Consider the following 21,999-nt stretch of genomic DNA (forward strand, 5'->3'; position numbering starts at 1 on the left):
ATAAACTGAACTACAGTTATCAGTTGAAAGAGTCATTCCATACAACCTTAGTTCCTAAGCAAATATATAATAAAGGGTCATAGTTCTGATGAGTGGGTTAGGGCTCCACGTAACAAATAAGGAGGTATCATAGACACATAAAGGATTATATCTATGGGGTACTATATGATTGGCACTCAGATACACTAGCGGAGTTTCACATTTGTATGGTTTTTATACCATGTATTTATGTAATATATATTAAGGTATACTAAGTTTTGTCCAAAGTTTGTAACGCTTAAAAATATTGATGCTACGAACAAAATATTAGTATACGTGTTCTTAAAATCTGTCAACAAGATAACTCAAAAACGAAAAGAGATATCAAGTTGAAATTTTTATAGCGTGCTTAGGGCGTAAAAAGTGAGTCTAAGTTCGTAAATGCACAAAGTAAGCCAATTGGGTCTTAGATCCGTAGGAATCATCTTGTGTAACCGTTCAAGATAGAACACAAGTTTAAATGTAAAAAATGTTCCTTATTTAAAAATAAACAACTTTTGTTTGAAATATTTTTTCGTAAAAGTCACAGTTTACCCGTGAGGGCGCATATTAAGGCAAAACTTTGGTGCCCATCTTCAAAACTGTTTCTGGAGTTGAAAATTTGCTGGCAGCTTCAACTAGTGGTTTCTATGAAATACTTTTGAAAAAAGAAAACAAAAATTCTAGAAATACTTTCGAATACTTTCGAAATTTTTGAAAAGCAAATAAATGGTGGCCGAAAGGCAGCCATAATTATGTTGGATTTTTAAACTCTTCTAATTAATAAAAAAATAATGCAAGTACTGATATTCAACACGACTTTTATACATGATATTTAAACAATTAACTCAGTCACTTTTCACTTGTTTTAAACTTAAGATTGACGTGATACAAATAAAACAAGTGAAAACAAACAATTGACTGAGTTAATTGTTGAAATACCATGCATAGACAGTGTTTATTACTCTATCACATTATACATACATACATTTCACACATACATAACTGATATTCCCATATAATACATACTATACAATTTACGCCTAATTTGCGCTCTCACAGGTAAACAGTGATGTTTACGAAAAAATGTTTCAGCCAAAAGTTGTTTATTTTTTTATAAGGAACATTTTTTACATTTAAACTTTTGTTCTATCTCTAACGGTTTACAAGATAGGTCCTAAGAACCCAAGTCCCAATTAACCTATGTTGCTCATTTACGAACTCGACCTCACTTTTTACGTCCTAAGTACACTGTAAAAATTTCAGCTATCTTTTTTCGTTTTTGAGTTATCATGCTCACAGGCCGACGGACAGACAATCGGAAATGGGCTAATTAGGTTATTTTATGTAAACCTATACCAAAATTTTGTTTGTAGCATCAATATTTTTAAGCGTTACAAACTTGGGACTAAACTTAGTATACCTTGCATATTACATATATGCATGGTATAAAAAAGGAAATTATTTTAAGTTATTTATTAAACTCTAAATCATAATAATATAATGCACAATTTATATAAATACATGTTTATACTTTATATTGTTTATAAATACAAATGGTATGTAATTATGTATATACTGTTTACATATAATTACAAATGGTATTTGAATTATGTCAAGTGTTTCTAAGCTCATTCATTTCAAATGCTTCCTCTCACATTACAGGTTTTACTTTAGTTGGTGTAGAAATTGTTCCGAAATGTAATGGAACTAACCTTATATGTTCAGGTTTCAGCAGGTATTGTCAAAATTTTTTAAAATGGCACCTATGTCAATGTCATTCACTTGCCGAAAATGAAAAAAAAGTTAATTTTAAATGAAAATTTCCTAAATTAATGATTAGTTAAAATGTATTAAGTAGTTGTTTAATAAACTTTTAGTAATTTATTTTAAATATGGGTAAGTATTTAATATATCAAAATAAATAAATAAGTCTGATTAACTTTGTATTTATTTTGTGTAGAATCTATTTCTCAAAAAGGACCGGGTTTATATGAATTTTTAGTTGAAGCTGAACTACAACATTACTATACAAGTATTAAGTACGTAAAGAAATTAAAATTACTTTTAAGCGTTTTTATTTGCCTATTTTCTTTAAACTTGTCGTTTCTTTGTAGATCTGATTTGAAAATTCAAAATACGTCTCAGTTAAAATATGTTACCGACGATGATTATTACCAATTGGGAATGTCGAAGCCTGAAGTTCGTCGCCTTAAAAAATATTTCAATAAGTATTACCCACAAAATTATTTATCGAAATTTAAGAAAATGTTGCTGCCCAAAAAAGATGATCAGGTTATTGATTTATTTTATTTTACGTCTATTGTAATATTACTGTGTTCGCTTTATACCGGAAGTATTGCAGCAAAGCAATGAAAGATATAAAACCACATTTATATCCGTTTTTGATATACGTAATATAAATAGTGTTTCAGATAAAATGAGTGCTAACTAAATGTTGACGAGGGTAGACACTTTCCATCAAAATAAAAAATTGGTTTATATGTAACCATAAATGTTTTTTTTTTTATGCATTCATCTAGAAAAATAGTGACGAATCAAGCCAAAAACTTTATATCGAGTTTTAATGTATTCGCATGCAGTTGTCTAAATTTTATTGTCTGCTTGCGATTTCATTAAAACAAAAGCTTATCTATTAACAAATGAAAACAAACAATTGACTTGTTAATTTTTGAAATACCCTGTGTGGGAAGTGTTGAATATCAGTGCTTGCATTTTTTTTATAAATTAGAAGAGTTTAAAAAACCAAAACAATTATGGCGGCCTTTCGACCGTCATTTATTTGGTTTTCGAAAATATTCGAATATTTTCTAGAATTTTTGTTCTAGTATTTTCTAGAAGACTTATAGTTGAAGCTACTTATAAATTTTCAATTTTCAAAAGTTTTGAAGAAAATGGACAACAAAGTTTTGTCCTGATTTGCGCCCTCATGAGTAATCAGTGACGTTTAACGATTTAAAAGATAGATACTACGGACTCAAGATCAAATTGATCTAAGTTGCTCATTTACGAACTTAATACGTCCTGAGCACGCTATAAATTTCAGCTGGATATCTCTATTAGTTTTTGAGTTATAGTAATCACAGACAGGCGGTGAACCGGAAATGGACTAATTTGGTGATTTTATGAACACCTATACCAAAATTTTGTTCTTAGCATCAATATTTTTAAGTGTCACAAACTTGGGAATAAACTTAGTATACCTTGATATATAATACATATATAATTGTTTAATTTAATTTCTATATCGGAGGGGGAACCATCACGGACTCGAAGTACAATATTTCAAAGATGTAGAATGTAGCTCAAATGGAACTAGTCGAAATTTTGATAACCAGTTTTTTAGTATTAGGGCAGAAAACAAATCAAGTTAATTAAAAGAGAATAGCGAATATAGCTCGTTAGATGGAGCTGGAAACACGACGATATAACAATTTTTTTTCAAAATCAAAACAATGTTAAGGAAAGAGATACAAAATGTAACTTGTTATTACTTTGCATATTTAAACATGAATCAGTTTTTAACAAAACTTTTTAATCAAACACAGATCAGTACCTTGTGTCCCTGTAATACGGTTTTTATACCATATATATGTTAAACAACCATTTTTTTTTTGTAATATGTAAAAATGATTATTTCTTTTAAAAAACTTCTTTTAAATGACTATGTAATAATCAAGAGTACACTTCTTCAGTAAGAAGTATGCCTGAAAACCTTTGTAATACAGATGTCCATAAATTGTTCTCCTTCACCCTGTTTTATAGAAATATCAAAAAAATAAATTTAATTTTTTTAATTTTTTAAAAAAGATATATATCTTTATAAATTATAGCTCATATTCTCATATTCTGATGTATGAGCTATATTATTGTTAAGTTTTATTCAAATCCATTCATTAGTTTTTGCGCGATAGCAAACAAACATACATCCTACTTTCGCATTTATAATATACTAGCTTGTATCCGCGGGTCCGCCCGCGTGTTTGTCCATAATTAACTGGCAAGATGTTTAAAAAGTCTAAAAGTTTTAAGTATCTCTCATGTTTTATGAAATGTAAAATATTTAGTCAGTTTCCAATTTTTTTAAATGTAAAAAGTATGCCTGATAACCTTGGTTGACAGATGTTCATAAGTTGTCTCCTACACTCTGATTTGTGAAGTGACAAAAAATAATTTTTATTAAAAAGAATTTCTTTTTTATTTTAAAAACATATCTTTATAAATTATAGCTCATGTGTTAATCTAATGTATGAGTCAGATTATTGTACAGTTTCATTCAAATCCATTCGCTAATTTTTGCGTGAAAGCGTAACAAACAAGAAACATCCTTAATTTCACATTTACACCACCGCTTAGTAGCCTCCACCTCTCTTGATCTCACCTATCCTCCTTTCATAACACTCGCAGGGATTGTTTTACACAGCTAAAATATATGCATGGAGCAGTAAATGTTCGATTAAATTTAATTTTTAATTTAAAAAAAAAAAAATATTTTTATAAATTATAGCCCATGTGTTATTCTGATGTATGAGCTATATTGTTGTATAGTTTCATTCAAATCCATTTAGTAATTTTTGCACAAAAGCGTAACATTTGTACATCCTTACTTTCTCATTTATAATATAAAGGGATAGGGATAGAGAAGGGATACCATGTATACGGTTTGGCAACCATCTCGCTAGCCATTTAAAATATGTGAAGTAAGAAGTTTTTATGGACGTTATTATGTATAAAACAAAGAGGGAATGTACTGTGTGTGATGCGCGCTGTATCGTATGTGTACAACTCTAAGTAAGTGATGTAAAAGTGATGAGACTGACCGGCTGTGTTCATATATTCACATATACAACTGCAGATCAACTGATATGATTACGTGAGCTTCACACACAATACATTGTCTGAATACTATTTCTTTGTTTTATACATAAGAACGTTCATAAAAACGAGATGGTTGCCAAGCAGTATATGAAATATTTCAAGGTATACTTAATTTAGTCCCAAGTTTGTAACGCTTAAAAATATTGATGCGTCGAACAAAATTTTGGTATAGCTGTTCATAAAATCAACTAAGGAACAATTCCCGGTTGTCTGTCTGTCTGTGATCTCGATCTCGGTAACTCAAAAATGAAAAGAGATATCTAGCTGGAATTTTTAAAGCATGCTCAGGACGTAAAATGTGAGGCTAAGTTCGTAAATGAGTAACAGAGGTCAATTGGGTCTTGGGTCCGTAAGACTCATTTTTTAAACCTTTAGATAGAACAAAAGTTTAAATGTAAAAAGTGTTCCTTATAAAAAAGTAAACAACTTTTGTTTGTAACAATTGTTCGTAAACATTACTGTTAACCCGTGAGGGAGCAAGTAAGGTTAGAATATTTTATAGTATTATTATATTATGGGTATATCAGCTATGTGTGTGTGATTGATACATACTACAGTCATGTTATATATACGCGACTGTGGCAATCTAAAAGTGACTGCCTTTCTTTACTTACCTAACGTAAAAGGAACAAATGATTGCGATGTATAGACCAACACTGTCTATACATGGTATTTCAACAATTAACTTGCTTTCATTTGCTTGTTTTCTCTTCTTATTTAATAATTTTAAAGTCGAATTGACAATATAAAAAAATTTCTTTGAACGCCACTTAATTTCTATTTACGGATAATTTTTCATTTCACTTACCAAATATATTTCCAACGAAAAAAAGAAAATTTTTATCAATTTTGACTTTTTTCTATTTCCACCCTCTTTATGTGGTTCATCTGAGAGTTAATATATGTATATCCATTTTAATCGAATGAGAGGTTCGTGGTGCGATTTTGAAAATAGAAAAATTAGCAGATTAAGCAACACTTACAGTTGAACCTAAAAGCTTATATAATTTTTTTTTAAATATATATCTACCTGTATTATATTATCTTATGTGTGAAATAACAATTATTCATGTAGTAGGTATTGTTTATAATTTAGTTTTTACAGTTTAATTTCACAAATTACAGGGCGCAACATGTTTAATGCCTTCATCAGTATGCGATCCAAGTGAAAATTCACAGCATGATCGTGTTAATGCTAGTGGAAATGGTCCTAGAGTGCCAAATAAACATATCATTAGTGCAGAAAATATTGTGGTTAATAAAGAATTAGGTATGGGTGAATTTGGTGTTGTGCAACAGGGTGTTTGGACTAATGATGGCGATCGTGTACGTTTTGCTCCTACTACTGCTTGCGATTATTTTAAATGAAATTTATTTTCTAACGTCTTTTTTGTTATAGATTCAAGTAGCCATAAAATGCTTGTCCAGAGAACGAATGCAAAATAATCCAATCGAATTTTTAAAAGAAGCAGCAATTATGCATTCAATCGATCACGAACATGTGGTTAGATTATACGGAGTTGTTTTACACACGGATAGTTTAATGCTAGTAAGTTTTATTGAAAAGTAACAATGCCTTCTTAAAATATTTCAATTGTGATTAAATACAGCTTAGAATTATCATAATGCCATAACTAATAGTCAATAATTACTACAAAAACTATCTTTCAGTTCTTTTATGAATACATCCCCTATTTCTCTAACCGAGCATTACACGTTGCACTGAACTGCAATACTAGTTGATTGGATGTATAATACAACAACCAAACATGTGTAACACAACAGCACGTATTGTAAATTAGAAAATTGTAATGTTGAATATACAGGCAGGAAAAAGCTACGTACTTAGCATTTAAATTTTATTAGTCCATTAGTATCCTTGAATTTAGCTTTGGCCTCCAGAGTCATTTACAGGTCAATTCAAAAGAGTAAGTGATCAGAAGATCGCTTAAAAATAGAAAATTATTCCAAATATTACAATATTTTGAGCAAATCGTTGAACAGCTCTTAGTTTATTTCTCTCTGAATATAAATAAATTATCTAAATTTTTAGGTAACTGAATTAGCACCACTTCGATCTCTGCTAGAATGTTTAAAAGAACCTTCGCTACGTGCAAGTTTTCCTGTATTAACTTTATGTGATTTTGCATTACAAATTTGTGATGGTATGCAATATCTAGAAGCAAAACGTTTAATTCATCGTGATTTGGCTGCAAGAAATATTCTTGTATTTTCAAAAAATAAAGTTAAAATATCTGATTTTGGACTGAGTCGAGCACTTGGTCAAGGCAAAGATTATTATCAAACTAATTTTAACGTACATTTAAAATTGCCAATTGCATGGTGTGCCCCCGAATGTATTAGCTATTTACGGTTTACTTCGGCCAGCGATGTATGGGCTTATGGTGTTACATTATGGGAAATGTTTTCATATGGTTTTCAACCGTGGGCCGCATTAACCGGTCATCAAATTTTAGAGGCAATTGATGAGCCAAATTATCAGGTAAGACTTACAAAACGTATAAAAATATCAATATTGTACATTGATTGATTTTATTTTAGCGTTTGGATCAACCTGAATGTTGTCCAAAAGATTATTTTACAATAATGTTACGATGTTGGGCGCACGAACCAAATAAACGTCCTTCATTTGCTGAATTAATGTCCATGTTACCTGAATGTCGACCGGAACAATTACAAGCGATTATGAATACCCCTTTAGAATTTACTAATCAATTACCACCCGATACGAACTCTCCGCCAAATCAACCATTTTTTAAACGAGAATATCTTCAATATAAGATTGGAGATGTCATTACAGTATTAGATAAAGGGTAAGTAATACATTTACAAAGATATTTCTGTTCAAATTACATGGTAACATTTTTTATTAGATCTGGATCTAACTTATGGAAAGGAATTTTAGCCAACGGAAAAAGTGGTCTGTTTAATCCTGCACATACGGTTGCCTATATTGGTACTAATTTACCAACGTCAAATAAACCAGATATATTTTCTCGTTCTGATAATAAATATGGTTCAACACGTCGAAAATTACGCACAGAAATGATTAGTTCGCCTCAAGGAGACCTAAAACATACGGGTCATGTTGGTTTAGATGGTGCATACTTCGGTGATATTAGTTTTCTTGGTGGGAGTAGTTCGGTATGTTTTTCTTCGAGTTTTGAATTTAGGATTAACACTCGAATCGATTATTTATACTAAGTCAGCTCTATTTGTAGAAAAATTCTTAAGTGATTAGTTTTGAGTATAAACTATCAAGCCTAACGAATGAGAATCGTAAATAAATGAAATAAAATTTCAAATTTGCCCCAATTATTGGATCAAGTCTGTATTTTAAATACGTATTTCCACTATGACGAATTAATTAGCAAAAAGTAACATTTACGAATGATAACTACATTCTAGTTAAAATTTGATTTTCCAGCTTATAAAGCTAAATAAATACTTTGTTGACATTTTTGAAGTTTCCTACAAATCCTTAAATACAGTCAAACCTGGATAAGCGAGAGTTCAAGGGAGCACAATCTCAATCTCGCTTATAGAGGTTTCTCACTAACCCGAATTTCTCGGTAATGCAGGTACATGGGTAGCGCTTCTCTCTTATAGAGTTACGCAGCAATAACAAGTCACAGCAAGTACGAATGTAATAAATATGTAATATGATATATTATAATATGCACGACTATCGCTTATAGAGGTATAATAGATAAGTAGCAGTCACACTTACGGAGGCCCGTGAGAGAAAAACGACTCTCTCTTACAGAGGTTTCTGTTTCTCGCTAATAGAGGTTTTGGGAGCTTATAATGACGGGTCCTGGCTATTACTCTCACTTATAGAGTTTTCTCACTTATACAGGTTTGACTGTAATTGGGTAAGTTTTCTTGACTGGTAACAGTTTATTGACAGGCTGTATATCCACACAATTGCCCAATGAAATTTAAAAAAAAGTTTATTAAAATGTATTAAATGGCTTTTTAGTTCAGATAGATACAATCTCCCTAGATTATAAAATTTATATTCTTCATTCTAACGTTCCAATCAAGTGATGATTGAAATATTCACTTAAGGAGAAAATTTGATTGAAATTTCTTATTTAAATTTTAAAGACCTTTTCAACGAAATTTGGTGGAGTACGCGAATATAAAATTTTCATCTCATCAATTTTATTGATAAAAAGAAAAAATTGTTTCTACTTAGAACATATCTTGAACAGAATCCTGAGTTTGAACGTGTTCAACACGCTCAAGACGCTCTTAGTCCGTTTTTGCAATACAAAAATCTGTTTGATAAATTAGAAATTCCAAAAATACATGTTGATTATGTTAATAGATTTTTGAGTATTTTTAAAAATTAATAAATTAGGTAATTTCGCATATTATGATGCAGGGACAGGCTATTTTAATCTTATTTCTTGTATGAATATAGATTATAATATTTTCTTAAAAAATTTTTTAAAGGATGAAAAACATAGCACAATACCTCAGTATAATCACTTACCTCGACAAATTGTAACCCCGTATAGACCTCATGAAGATTTAGATCAGACACCATTATTAAGTTCATCAGCAAATTCGAATACATTTATCACTCCAAATACACCACCGCCATCGTCACATGTCACATCATCAACGACGACAGTATCATCACATTCAAATTTACATGCTAGTGATCATATTGTTGTGTCGTCTCGTCAATTACAACATTTAAGTGGGCCACCTGGTACCGAAACTAATTTATTAACAAATAATCATTTACCATCACGGAACCCATGGAGTAAACATGAAGTGAATAATGATCCACAAGCTGATCATGAATATCATGAAATAAGTGATGAGGAAAATTTGGTTAATGAAAGTCCACGATTTGAGGTAAGTTTAAAAAACTTTTTAAAATACAGCAAAATTTGTTTTGAATTTTTATTTTTTGAAATTAAATATTATGATATCTTCATAGGTCGTTTCATTCTACAAAATTTCTAATTTTATATTCTACATTAAAAATACAAAGAATTTAAAGAAACCAATAATTTTTTTACCTTTAAGAAAAAAAGTTTAATAGTTATTGGATAAACCGTTAGAGATACAGCAAAGTTTTAAATTTCAAAATTGTTCTCCATAAAAGTATCAACAATTTGTTTTTGAAACACGTTTTTAGAAAACCCAACAAATTTGGTACAAATCCAAAACGTTGTATACAGTTTTTGACGCCTGTAACTCTGAAAGATGGCTATTTTTGAACTTATGCTTATGCTTTATGTGAAAGAAAGACTTTTGCGGCATACCCTACCATATTCTTGAGCTGTTGTTATTTATTCAAAAATATCATGTACACTTGGTTTTCTAGTTATGTAGTTTCTTAAAATTATCGATATTTTTTCGAAAAATATCGGCCTGTAGCTTCGAACTTATTGCATAGATTAGTTAATTTTATAATTATTTTCAAATATTGATTTCTCGTTTGATTAGCGTTAATTTCAACAAATATTTTTTTGCAGAAATCATTTGATTTCGGGCCATCATTACTTGATGAAATGGAATCAATGTTTCGTAATTTAAATTCACCAGTATTATCAACCCCGAATTCACCGTTAGATCACGATGGTGTTAATAAATGTAACGAATTACGAGAATTAACCTCACGTTTAGGAAATACAAATATTAGTGGTAATCATAGTCATCATTCGTCAACTCGGAATAAAAAACAAGCCACTGTTAAACCGATCTCAGCACATGACCAAAAAATATTAGATTCAGCCATTGAATTAGCTACTGAAATGACTGCAAGGTTTGTGTAATTAGATTTACGTAATCGTAAAATTGTATAAAAGCTTACTTTACATTTTTGGTTTAGATCAATGAATGATTTAGATGGAGAAACATTATCAGCTACACCTGTATCACCTAATAAACGAAAATTTAGTTTTCGTTTTCCGCCAACAGGCGGAGGAAGTACAGAAGTGGATGGGTCAAAAGCAGAACGAAGAAATTTTTCTGAAGAAGCCCAATCGATACCTGATTTACAGGTAAATTTTGTATGTACATTAAATGTTTAGCATTAAGTGGTCGTCTACTGCACATCCATACGTAATGGGTGTAACTAGTCAAATATATCTTTAGTTAAGGGTGTGATGCGTTCACTTTCAAAGTGCGTAGCAAATCAATTTACTCTAAGCTTAACATGTACAGTTTCTTTTTTTATATCAATGAGTGTTTAATTGAAAATATGCTTTGCTTTTGCAAAAATTTCTCTGAATTAAAGCTTTTTAACGGAATATTTAACAAAAAAGATAGAATTTTTGACAAATTATAAAATTGTTAATTTAGAGAAAATATTGAAACACAAAAGTGTTTTAAATTTCATACAAAAAATTTAAACAAATTTTATTTTTAATATTAAACGTTTCAAATTGAAATGAGTATATTATATTGAACGGTGATATTTGTAGTTTGATTATCCAAACTTCATATTAGGTTTTATAAAAGAACATGGTATTTTTTATTTAGATTTTTCATTACACAAAAAAACCAAAATAAAAACAGCCTTATCTAATATCATATTTGGATATAATTTTGAAGATGTCATGTAAAATTGGTATATAAATTATATTTTCAATTTCTAGTCAATTTTTAGTGGCATACGCCTAGGGCAAACATATCGGTTGTAGTTTAGTTTTTGATCTTTAAGTATGCAACGTTGTAGTTAAAGTAGTTTTTAAAGATGACGAGTGTGAGCCATGTCATGTAAAAAGTATAATTTTCGCAAACCTCTTTAATAGTATTATTGTGCGGACGTAAAGCTTAAAATTTAGTTTTCATTTCAATATTCTATACTTCAACTCAAAATGTACCTTCAATTAAAAATAATTAAATAGATTGAACCATGATTTATGATGGTAATAGTGTTGACAAATAGTTGCTTATCCGATTAATATTGGCTTAAGACAAACCAATTGATGGCCCGTGAGATTTTTTGGACGTGTGCGTCACTTTAGCCTGACCTACAAGATAGTACTCAATAAAAATACCATGTTTTATAAAAAAATCTCAGTTTTAGGGTAACGTCAAAATTTTAATAAAATTAATTTACTATTTTTCAAAAGGACGGATGTACAGTCCGGTTAGAAATTCTATCGAATAACTTTGAATGTAGAAATATAAATATCAAATTGGTTATTGGTTTATATTTTGCATTTAATTAATATTATTCATTGGTTTATTACTAACAAAAATTATTTTCTTTTAATTAAATTGTACTAATAAAAAAAATTATTCTCCCATTAACTCCTTAAACCATTTTCATATTCCTATTTCTAACATTTTTAATATGTTTTTTATTATTATTTTTTTTGCTAATTTGAATATTATACCATACAATAAAAAAAAAACTTTTGCACGCTTACTTGCTTTTCTATGTGATTTTTGTTTAAACTTAAAATAGCAACGTTTAAGATCATCCTTAACATCATTAGTTGAAACACCAGTATCATTTCGATTACCATTATGGGATCGTGCGTCTGCAGAATTATGTTTTGAAAAATCACGTGAACTTTTAACAAAACCTTTTTTATCAACAGAAAGTAATAATAAAAATCCGTTTGAACAATCATCAAATGATAGTGGAACATTAAAACGTAGTAACTCAGATAAGAAATCAAATTATCATAATAGCGTTAATAATAATATTAATAAAAGCTTTGAAAGGTCTGATAGTTTTAAAAAACGCGGTGCTGGTGATAAGTTACCGGTTGCACCACATAATTCGTATCGTGATATTAATTTAGCTACAAATAACTCATCTGATTTAAATTCATCAAAAACATCAAATTTAGAACAAAAATTATTAAATTTAATATCAGATGAAAGTAATCCACAAAATAGTAACTATGATACAAATCCATTTCGAAATGGCTGTTATCGTGATCGTACACTAACTAAAGAAAAGCCATCACGATTTGATACAATTAAAAATAATACTGATGCTCGTTTCGATCCGATCAAAAATAATTCTGAAACAGTTGCACAATCACCTAGTTGGTATACACAATCTAATAGTCGATGTTATGATTTATTCGAACAATGGGACAATGTACCGCAATATTTTGAACAATCTGAAGAAAATGATAAACATGAATTTGAAGAATTTACCCATCCATTTCCAGTTGATCCATCGGATTTGTATCAACGAGAAATGGCAAATAGTTTAGCTTTATATCATCGCGTTAATCGAGATCTTCAACAATATCACCATGAAATGAATCCTTTTACGAGAACTGAATTAGATTATGGTCGGCCTAGAGCATTATCTTTATCCGAATCAAATCATTCACAATCGGCTGTGATACGAAAAACTGGTAAAACAGTTCGTGAACGTAATTTACGTAGACAAAGCTATAATCCCCAAGCATATGTTTCAAGTTCATCCGATAGTGATTACACTAGTGCTGGATCTGTAACACATTCTGATATGGAGCTACGGTCACGCGGTGGGGGAGTTAATAATCGTAGACGACGAACAACGTTATCGCGTTTATCAACAAGTAATAGTAGTATACGATCCGATTTACTACCACAATCGTCCGTTAATCGACAATTATCTGAATTATATCCGATGGATGCTTCATTTTTACATCCAAAGACTAAAAATCATTCATTAAAAAATATTATGTCAAGTAATAGCGCGGTTGTAAAGCGCAAAAACTCAACACATAAAAATGTTGATCTTGCGTTAAAAAATGTACAGAAAAATTTAGCAACTGCTGATAATATGCAATTTTTAAGGCCTGATATTAATTTTAAATCAATACCCAGAAAATCTCCACCACCTAGTAGTAGTGTTTTATCAGGATTATCACCTACAACGGCTGCTAGATGGCAACATATTTCTGATACGTCATCAGAATCGAGCTTATAAATATATTTTTCATTATATTACTGGCGTACATGACTTCCAATTAATCAACATTATTTTGATGGATCTGTCCAAGTGTTTTATGTACTTGTACTGAACACGAATGTTTGGGTAGAATTTCGGGCTATTTTCCATATAGGTTCCGCTAATACGGACATTAGGTTAAGAGAGCTAGAAAATCACAAAATTACATTGTGACTGATTCTAATTTACATACTTTGACTTGAGCTTCTAAACTTCACCAGCAGAATATTTTCTTAATAAAAAGTTATTCAAACAAAAATTTGGTTTTTCAATTTTTATTTCGAAAACTAACAGTTCGGTGAAAAACGCACAAATATTTTATTTAAAATCTACCAGAAAATGCAAAAATAGTTTTAGTAATGGAGAAAACCGACTTTTGAGTTTTTTGTAAGATTTTCATTAAAGGAGTTAAAAACGGAATTTGAAACGAATTTCTACCCAAAGAATTCGTATTCAGGGAGTCAAAATGTATTGACTGAGTTTGAAAAATTTATCAAAATAATGTCTGCCATTAGCTGTATAAATATTACGGTGGATATTTCTATAGTTTAGTCTCTTCAAAAATTACTTTTTTCATAATCTTAAACGACTAATACTTAAAAAATATCAAACCACCAAAAAGATAAAGAGATATGACTTAATTTTAAGCAATTTTTATAAATTTTTGTATATTTCATAATTTTTATTTCAAAAAACAATTTTACCTTCTGGTATGTGTGTTGACATGTTCACACAAAATTGAGAGTAATAACTAAAGTTCGTGCAAAATGGAAGTTCGAAATTTATTTGTAAAAAAAATTTTAATAATAAAAGAAATCCTAATTATACTTAACAATTAAAATAAAAACATTATTGGCTGAAAGTTTAAATACTTTAATTGAAAATTGTATCCGCCCATTTTATAATATCGTAGATAAATTTTATCACAATGACTGATTGTAAATCGCATGAAATGCTTTTACGTTTTTTGTAGGTATTATATTTCCGGTGTAAATATATCTAAACAAATTTTAAGGATACATTCAGATTTAATCTTAAATTCGGTTAGCGTTGCACTTCTGCTTCGCTCGGTGTAAATCGTACATTTGACATTTTTCATATTTATTTTTGAAATTATTATTACAAATTCCACAAGGGCAAAAAATATACAATCATTGAATTATTAACATGCAGTGGTGCAGCCTGACTGATTTAGTTCTCTTATGTCATCAGGAATCACTTATTTGTGATGAGGTTTTACCACATTTTACAATGAAAATTATTTTTGACATAGTAGCCAACACTGTTAGGGTAAGTTTAAATGCGAGGTTAACAGTGGTGATACTCACGCGAAAATCTTTGGCCCATTATATGCGCTATATTAAAAAACCCATTAAACTATCTTAAAATAATGTTATATAAAGATAAAACAATGTTTTATTAAATGTCATAAAAGCTTTATTTATCACAAGCTTATGTTGAGGGACGCCACACTTGCCTCATGGGAAATGGCTTTCAGCCAAACTTTCTTACATTATAGAATATAGATTCTGGTCGGCCTCGGCGAGTAGGTCAAATGTTTCGAAGCTCACAAGAGTTGAGAAACTCTGGTTTTGAGGCGTATATGGGCATTCTGTAGATATAGTGGAGTTTAAAGACAATACCTTATACAAAAGTGTGCGAAATTAAAAATTAACCCCTTCCCCCCAGTTTTATGACTAAAATCTCTTAAAATTAAATTCTTAAATCCAACTTTTTATTTTCACATACTCAATTATGTAGGTTATTGTTGATTAAGTCTTTAACAAGTGAAATTCACAAAATTTAAAAAAACCCCGACGATTGCAGTTTTTCCTTGCTGCTCTCTCCAAACTACTGATTTTCTTGAAACATAGCTAAGAACAATCGACTAAATTACCTTTCAAATGAAAAAAAATCAAAATCGGTTCACAGGCAGGCAAGCGCGCATAGCAGTGAAACTTATAACATCCCTCTTTTTGCGTCGAGGCCTAAAAATAGAAAACAAGTATTTATGAGACTTTTTCTTCTAAGCCATATATTATGCTAGATTTAACCTATTAATTTTTATTGAGTATTTTTGAAATTTGAACGCCCCTATCTCCAAAAAACTGAATTTTAAGAACTTAAAAAATCTGAGTTTTTAGGATTTAAAAAATCTGAATTTTCAGTAAAAAAGAGATTTTTTAAATCGAAATCCATTTCCCATATGGAAAGTGAAGAGTTTTGCAATGTTTACTTAATTTGCTTTTATTTATTGAATAAATTAGCATATGTTTTCGGTTTATATTTTACAAATGAAATTTAGATTTTTCCGCTTACAAAAAATGAAATTTTGTGAACGCAGCGATAACAATGCAATATTAAGAATTATTATCCATCTATATGATATCATAATGGAATTCGAAAATATCCTAGAAATATCTTATAATTTTAAATTCAAAGTTTCTTCTTGATGACTGATCATAAGTAAAATAAAATATTGATAAGCAGATAAATGTACATTTTTTAAATTACATATAATATCGCCTGAGGCGTTTAAACTGCTAGGGCATGATTTTGTATAAGGATAATATTGAATTGATTTTTATCTTCAATTAAAAGAAATCATAACTCTTTATTTGTATTATATGTAATTTAAAAAAAGTATTTTATATATGTTTCTTTGAATATAAATAATGTAAGGGCTCTCTTCGCGTATAATGTAAAGTTTGAATTTAAAATTATAAGTTATTTTTTGCTTTATATAAACCTCTTCGTTCAATTTGAGTCAAGATTACTCTGAACGTCACCAATATCAACAATTACGAATTAAAAAATGAAATGAAATAGATAAATGATTAACAAATTTGTCATTTTTCCAAAAACATCGGTGAATGACGAATCTGAAATTTTGTAAATTTTTAAATAATCCACTTGGATTTGGAGAATGGAAGTATTAAGGGGGACCATCTTAAATAAAGGTCAAAGTAAAAAAGTTTTCAGGTGAAAGCATTAAATAACAGTTTTAGAATACATTCAGATGTATTAAAAAGCTATACTCTATCTATCCTCCATACGCATGGCTTTGACTCAGAAAAAATATAATCTATTAGAATTTGCTGATTCGAAACCGAGTTCAAGAGCACGTGGTATAGAATCGGATGAAGTTCGAATTATGTCCAAAGTTCTTAGAACAGAGGTTAGAATAATCCACATGAATATGGAGAATGGAGTTATAAAGGATGACCATCTGAAATAGAGGTCAAAGTAAAAAAGTTTTCAGCTGAAAGCATTAAATAACAGTTCTAGAATACATTCAGATGTATTAAAAAGCTATACTCTATCTATTCTCCATACGCATGGCATTGATTCAGAAAAAGTATAATGGTTATTTGTCTGTGTAAACGTGCATGATAATTCTCAAACTATAAACAATAATTAAATATATGTGGCTCATGAGATGTAGTCAATTGGACTAGAGGTTTTAAATAAAAGATTAGTTTATTTAAATTTATTCTACGCAAAAATATCCTTACTTGTTTTCATATATATTCACGGAATATCTCTTATATTGTCTAATTAGAAACTTAGATATTTGAAAATAATTAAAACTTATTATTATTATTTTAAACAATGCTTTTTGAACATTGAAACAACAATTAATTGATTCGATATTAAATTTATAAGATGATCATAAATGCCTAAAAAATATCTTGAAAATTCATTTTAGTTTAGTAGTTTCTTAGATGAGATTTTTTAGCTCTTTACATATAAAATAACAAATTTTTCTTAAAATTTTGCTAAATGATTTAGAAAAAGAGATATGATTTTTAATGAGTTTTTATTGTTTATATATTTAATGATTTTAATTTTTTTCAATTTAAAACAACATGATTTTGAAAAAATAGCATGGTATAACGGGTTGTTTGACATTCCTTACTATTTAACTCATAATTTAACTATAGAATAATGTAGTAGTAATATAAAGCTTTAGTGCTGATTATTAGTACTTTTAAACTATATTAAATTTGTATTGTGTTTCTTCATTATTTATTTATTATAAAAATTTACAATCAATTAAATCAACAAATGCACATTTTAAAAATAACTTATTTTATTTATTTCAACATAAAAATACCTTACAATGCTAGTTTACAATAGTTTTAGTATGATCATATCCTTGCAGATGATTTTAAGACTTTTAAGGCTACTATAACCGTTTTTATCTAATATGACGTGCGCTTTTAGTGAGAACGCTTCTCCAGACAGGTAACACACACATCTAGAGGGAGCTCGATCATTAGAAAAGCGCTTTGTATTGAATAATTATGGTCTACGATACATAAAAGCACAATTAGCAAAAGAAACCATACCATATGACTGCCAGAGAAGACCACGCACATTTAACATTAAATTTGGCTTTTGGTTAAAATTTCTTGAAATTATAAAATTAGATGGATATTGTTATTCTGATCAAATGTTGTAATGGGCGGTAACCTCTAAAATCATTGTTTCGGAATTACAACTTTTAGAGGCTGAAAATGGGTTTTAAGTTTTCACATAATATGAGAGTTTTTTATTAAAATATTTTTTTAGGTTACCAAGAGCATCCCGAAAAGTTATCAGAGCATTTAAAATTGAAACTTCTCTACTAATTACTGCCTCCCCATTCGTTATGAACTCTTCGGATTCCTAAACTATATTATGATTAAGACCTATAAGCATAGTTTCAATAACGTCACATATAAGTTTTCGAAAAAACTAAAATTTTACTCAATTTCTCCACTAACCTTAAAAACCAATGTCCACTTACCAAAGCCTTAGATTTTGATCTTATTCTTAAATTTCATTGTAAATAGGATTTGAAGAAATTCTTTAAATAAAAATATATCTCTGTTCATATGAAAAAATACACAAAACTAAATTTTTGGGCCTTTAAAGCTTGTGGTTCCGTCCTCTAAACAACTTTTCATCAGAATTATACAGTATTTTTAAATCTATAATTTCAAGGAATTTTATTTATGAAAGTATAAGAATTTTGCTCTTTAATTAAATCTTAAAATTATTTTAAAATAGAACATTTCTGAAAAATTTACTTGTAATAGAATAAAGTAATATTAATCAGGCTTTTTGTCTATAAATCCCTGCAACTGGAATATAAAACTTTTTAATTTTAATTTTTTTTTTTAAATTATGTTTTTATATTATTTTTTTTATTTTTATTTTTTCCTTTCCTTAAATTTATCATCTTACACGTACTATTTCATTTTATTCCACTGAATTTCATTAACCCTATTTCCCCACACTTATCCAACAAAAATTACAGTCAACACTTACCGAAGAAGCACAACTAGCCTACGAGAGTCTAGTGGAAACACCAACACCCATTCCAGATACTGTAATGACATCACCACATTTCATGCGACACTCTACAATGGATAATCCTTTAAGAATGTTACGTTCGGGTAATTTACCATTAATTAAACCTCGAATTCGTACAGTCGCAACTTTACCACCTCCAGCATCGACTAAATTAATAAATAATCGTGTGAAAAAAATCGAAAAATTAAAACAAATTGAAACACAACAACAAGATTGTATTGACGGCCTTGAAATCGATGTTGATGATGATGTTTTTGTTGAGAACAAGGAAGTTGTTTATAATCCGAAACAGCAACAGTGTTCTTCAATATCGGATGAATCAAATTGTGGTGATCATTTTCGTGATGATAATATAAAAGAAATGCCACCTAGCTACAGTGAATTTCAACACCAAAGAGATGAACATAATCCAATACCGTTACCACCGCGAGATCGTACTAAACCGAAACCAGCAGTGAAACCACGTCATACACGTAAACACCCATTGATAATACCGGCTTCAAGTATCCAACGTACACTAAATAAAGTGAACGTTGTTACACCAGAGGATAGTAAACAATTGGACTTTTCTGAGAATCCCATAAAAATTATACCGGATGGTAAGATTTCAGTTGAACAACCATCATATATAAATCATAATCCATTTAAAGTGGAAAATGTCGAAGATCGTGAATTCGATACACACTCCATACATTTTGAAACACAAATTGAGTCTGCGTTAGATGATGATATTATTTTATCAACATCACCAACTGAAAATGATTTTCATCATGTTGATAATACATTTTCCATTGATACAATTGATGGTAGTAGTAATTTTCAAACGAATTTTGACAAACAAGAAACAAAAATGTTTGCAAATAATAAAATTATTGATTATACAACAAAGAGTAGAGATAAAAAAACAGATAAATTAAATAAATTAACAAATAATGTTAATGAAAGTGGGGATTCATTAAGACATCGAAAAGATCATGTGAGTTGTGAAGATCTATTAGAATTTGCTGATTCGAAACCGAGTTCAAGAGCACGTGGTATAGAATCGGATGAAGTTCGAATTATGTCCAAAGTTCTTGGAACAGAGGTTAGTGTATTTTATATTAAGAAATAGTTTTTTTTTTTTTTTTTTTTTTTTTTTTAATTTTAAAAATACAATGGACCCTGCAGAAAAATATTTTGAATTTCATTATTTTTAATAAATTAGAGAATTTTAAAAAACAAATCCATTTATGGCGACATTCCGGTCTCCAGTTTTTTTACTTTAAAATTTCGAAATATTTTCTAGAACACTTTTTTTGTTTTTAGAAAATCTTTCACAATATTCGCTAGTTGACGCTACCTATAAATTTTCAACTCTCTATCTTTTATAGATTTGGAGAAAAGTGACAAAAAATTTTTTGCCCTAATTTGATCCCTCACGGGAAAACAATGATATTTACGAAAAAATGTTTCAAACATTAGTTGTTTATTTTTTTATATGAAACATTTTTACATTTAAACTTTTGTTCTATCTTTAATGGTTTACAAGACTCACGGTTACGGTTACAAGACTCAATTGAACTATGTTGCTCATTTTCGAACTCTAACTCACTTTTTACGACCTGAGCACGCTATAACAATTACATGATATCTCTTTTTGTTTTTGAGTTATCGTGGTGACAAACGAACGGACAGACAGGCAGACGGACAACTAGAAATGCATTACATAAGTGATTTTATATAAACACCTATACCAAAATTTTGTTTGTGGCATTCATATTTCTAAGCGTTACAAATTTGGGACTAAAATTAGTATACCTTGAAATATATTTCATATATACAGAGTATAAAAATGTACCTACTTTCAATTGGCCTGATAATTATTTACTAGGTAGGAAGTCTATGTGGTTCTAAATAAAACTTACCATTAGCCTAACGAAAAGCCATTGTTATTAATACTCTTAAAAGTTACGAATTTGAAATTATCTGTTTAAAAAAAAACAAACTTAAAATTCAGTAGTCTTATTTAAAAAATAATTCATTTCACTGTGCCTAATTATATTATTTTTATGATTAATTTAAGGTATCAACGCAGCAATGTTTATTAGCATTGGAACATTCGAATTGGGATGTACATAAAGCAATAAAATTAGCAAAATTGCAAACATTGTTAAGGATAACGTTATCTGCTAGCAATCCATTTGTGGATTTATCCACATGTAACGGAGCTTTAGAAGCTAATCAATGGGATTTAAGTCGAGCTGCTAGTTGGATCGTCGCAGCAGCAAATCAAGAAGGAGATATTACTCAAGTTTAATTTTTATTATACGATTATTTTTAAATTTTAAATTGAAAGAAAAAGGTAAGAGAATATAAAAAAGTCAACGCAATCTATCATGATTTTTTAAGCAATAAAATTTTATTCATGAAAAATTTGTGTATTAACGGTGTTGTCTTGCTACAATATTGTTAAAAAGTTTTGTATTATATGCACGGTAAAAGCATATGAACTTGTAGTAAAATGAAGTATACCTACAACAATCAGTGACTTATTAGTTGTTTATCAAACTTCTTCAATTATAGTTATTTCTCTTACAATCACAATACTCGAATGTAGTTGTTTCTGTTCAGTTCAACAGTAAAATTGTTTAATTTTTCGTTATTTTCCTTTTTATAACACAGAACAAATACATCAATGCAAGTTTTTTGAAAATTTCTGACAGTTAAAAAACAGAACTCCCTCCTATGATCTCCGTGTTAATGATCCGAACTTTAATTAATTTTAT

At 29.3% G+C, this 21,999-nt stretch overlaps 1 protein-coding gene across 1 annotated transcript; it reads left to right on the plus strand.

The window, feature by feature from the left end:
• Positions 1-1,789: 1,789 nt before the first annotated feature.
• LOC123304182 (activated Cdc42 kinase-like) lies at positions 1,790-21,703 on the plus strand. Its single transcript, XM_044886342.1, has 13 exons — positions 1,790-1,917; positions 1,982-2,060; positions 2,136-2,313; positions 6,043-6,243; positions 6,317-6,466; positions 6,971-7,420; positions 7,480-7,751; positions 7,812-8,082; positions 9,400-9,810; positions 10,437-10,726; positions 10,793-10,964; positions 19,179-20,318; positions 21,297-21,703. Exons 1-13 carry the CDS (start codon positions 1,914-1,916, stop codon positions 21,528-21,530), a joined length of 3,852 nt encoding a protein of 1,283 aa, XP_044742277.1. The 5' UTR covers positions 1,790-1,913; the 3' UTR covers positions 21,531-21,703.
• The last annotated feature ends 296 nt before the right edge of the window (positions 21,704-21,999 follow it).

The sequence above is a fragment of the Chrysoperla carnea genome, chromosome 1 (assembly GCF_905475395.1).
Source record: "Chrysoperla carnea chromosome 1, inChrCarn1.1, whole genome shotgun sequence".
Classification (NCBI taxonomy): Eukaryota; Metazoa; Arthropoda; class Insecta; order Neuroptera; family Chrysopidae; genus Chrysoperla; species Chrysoperla carnea.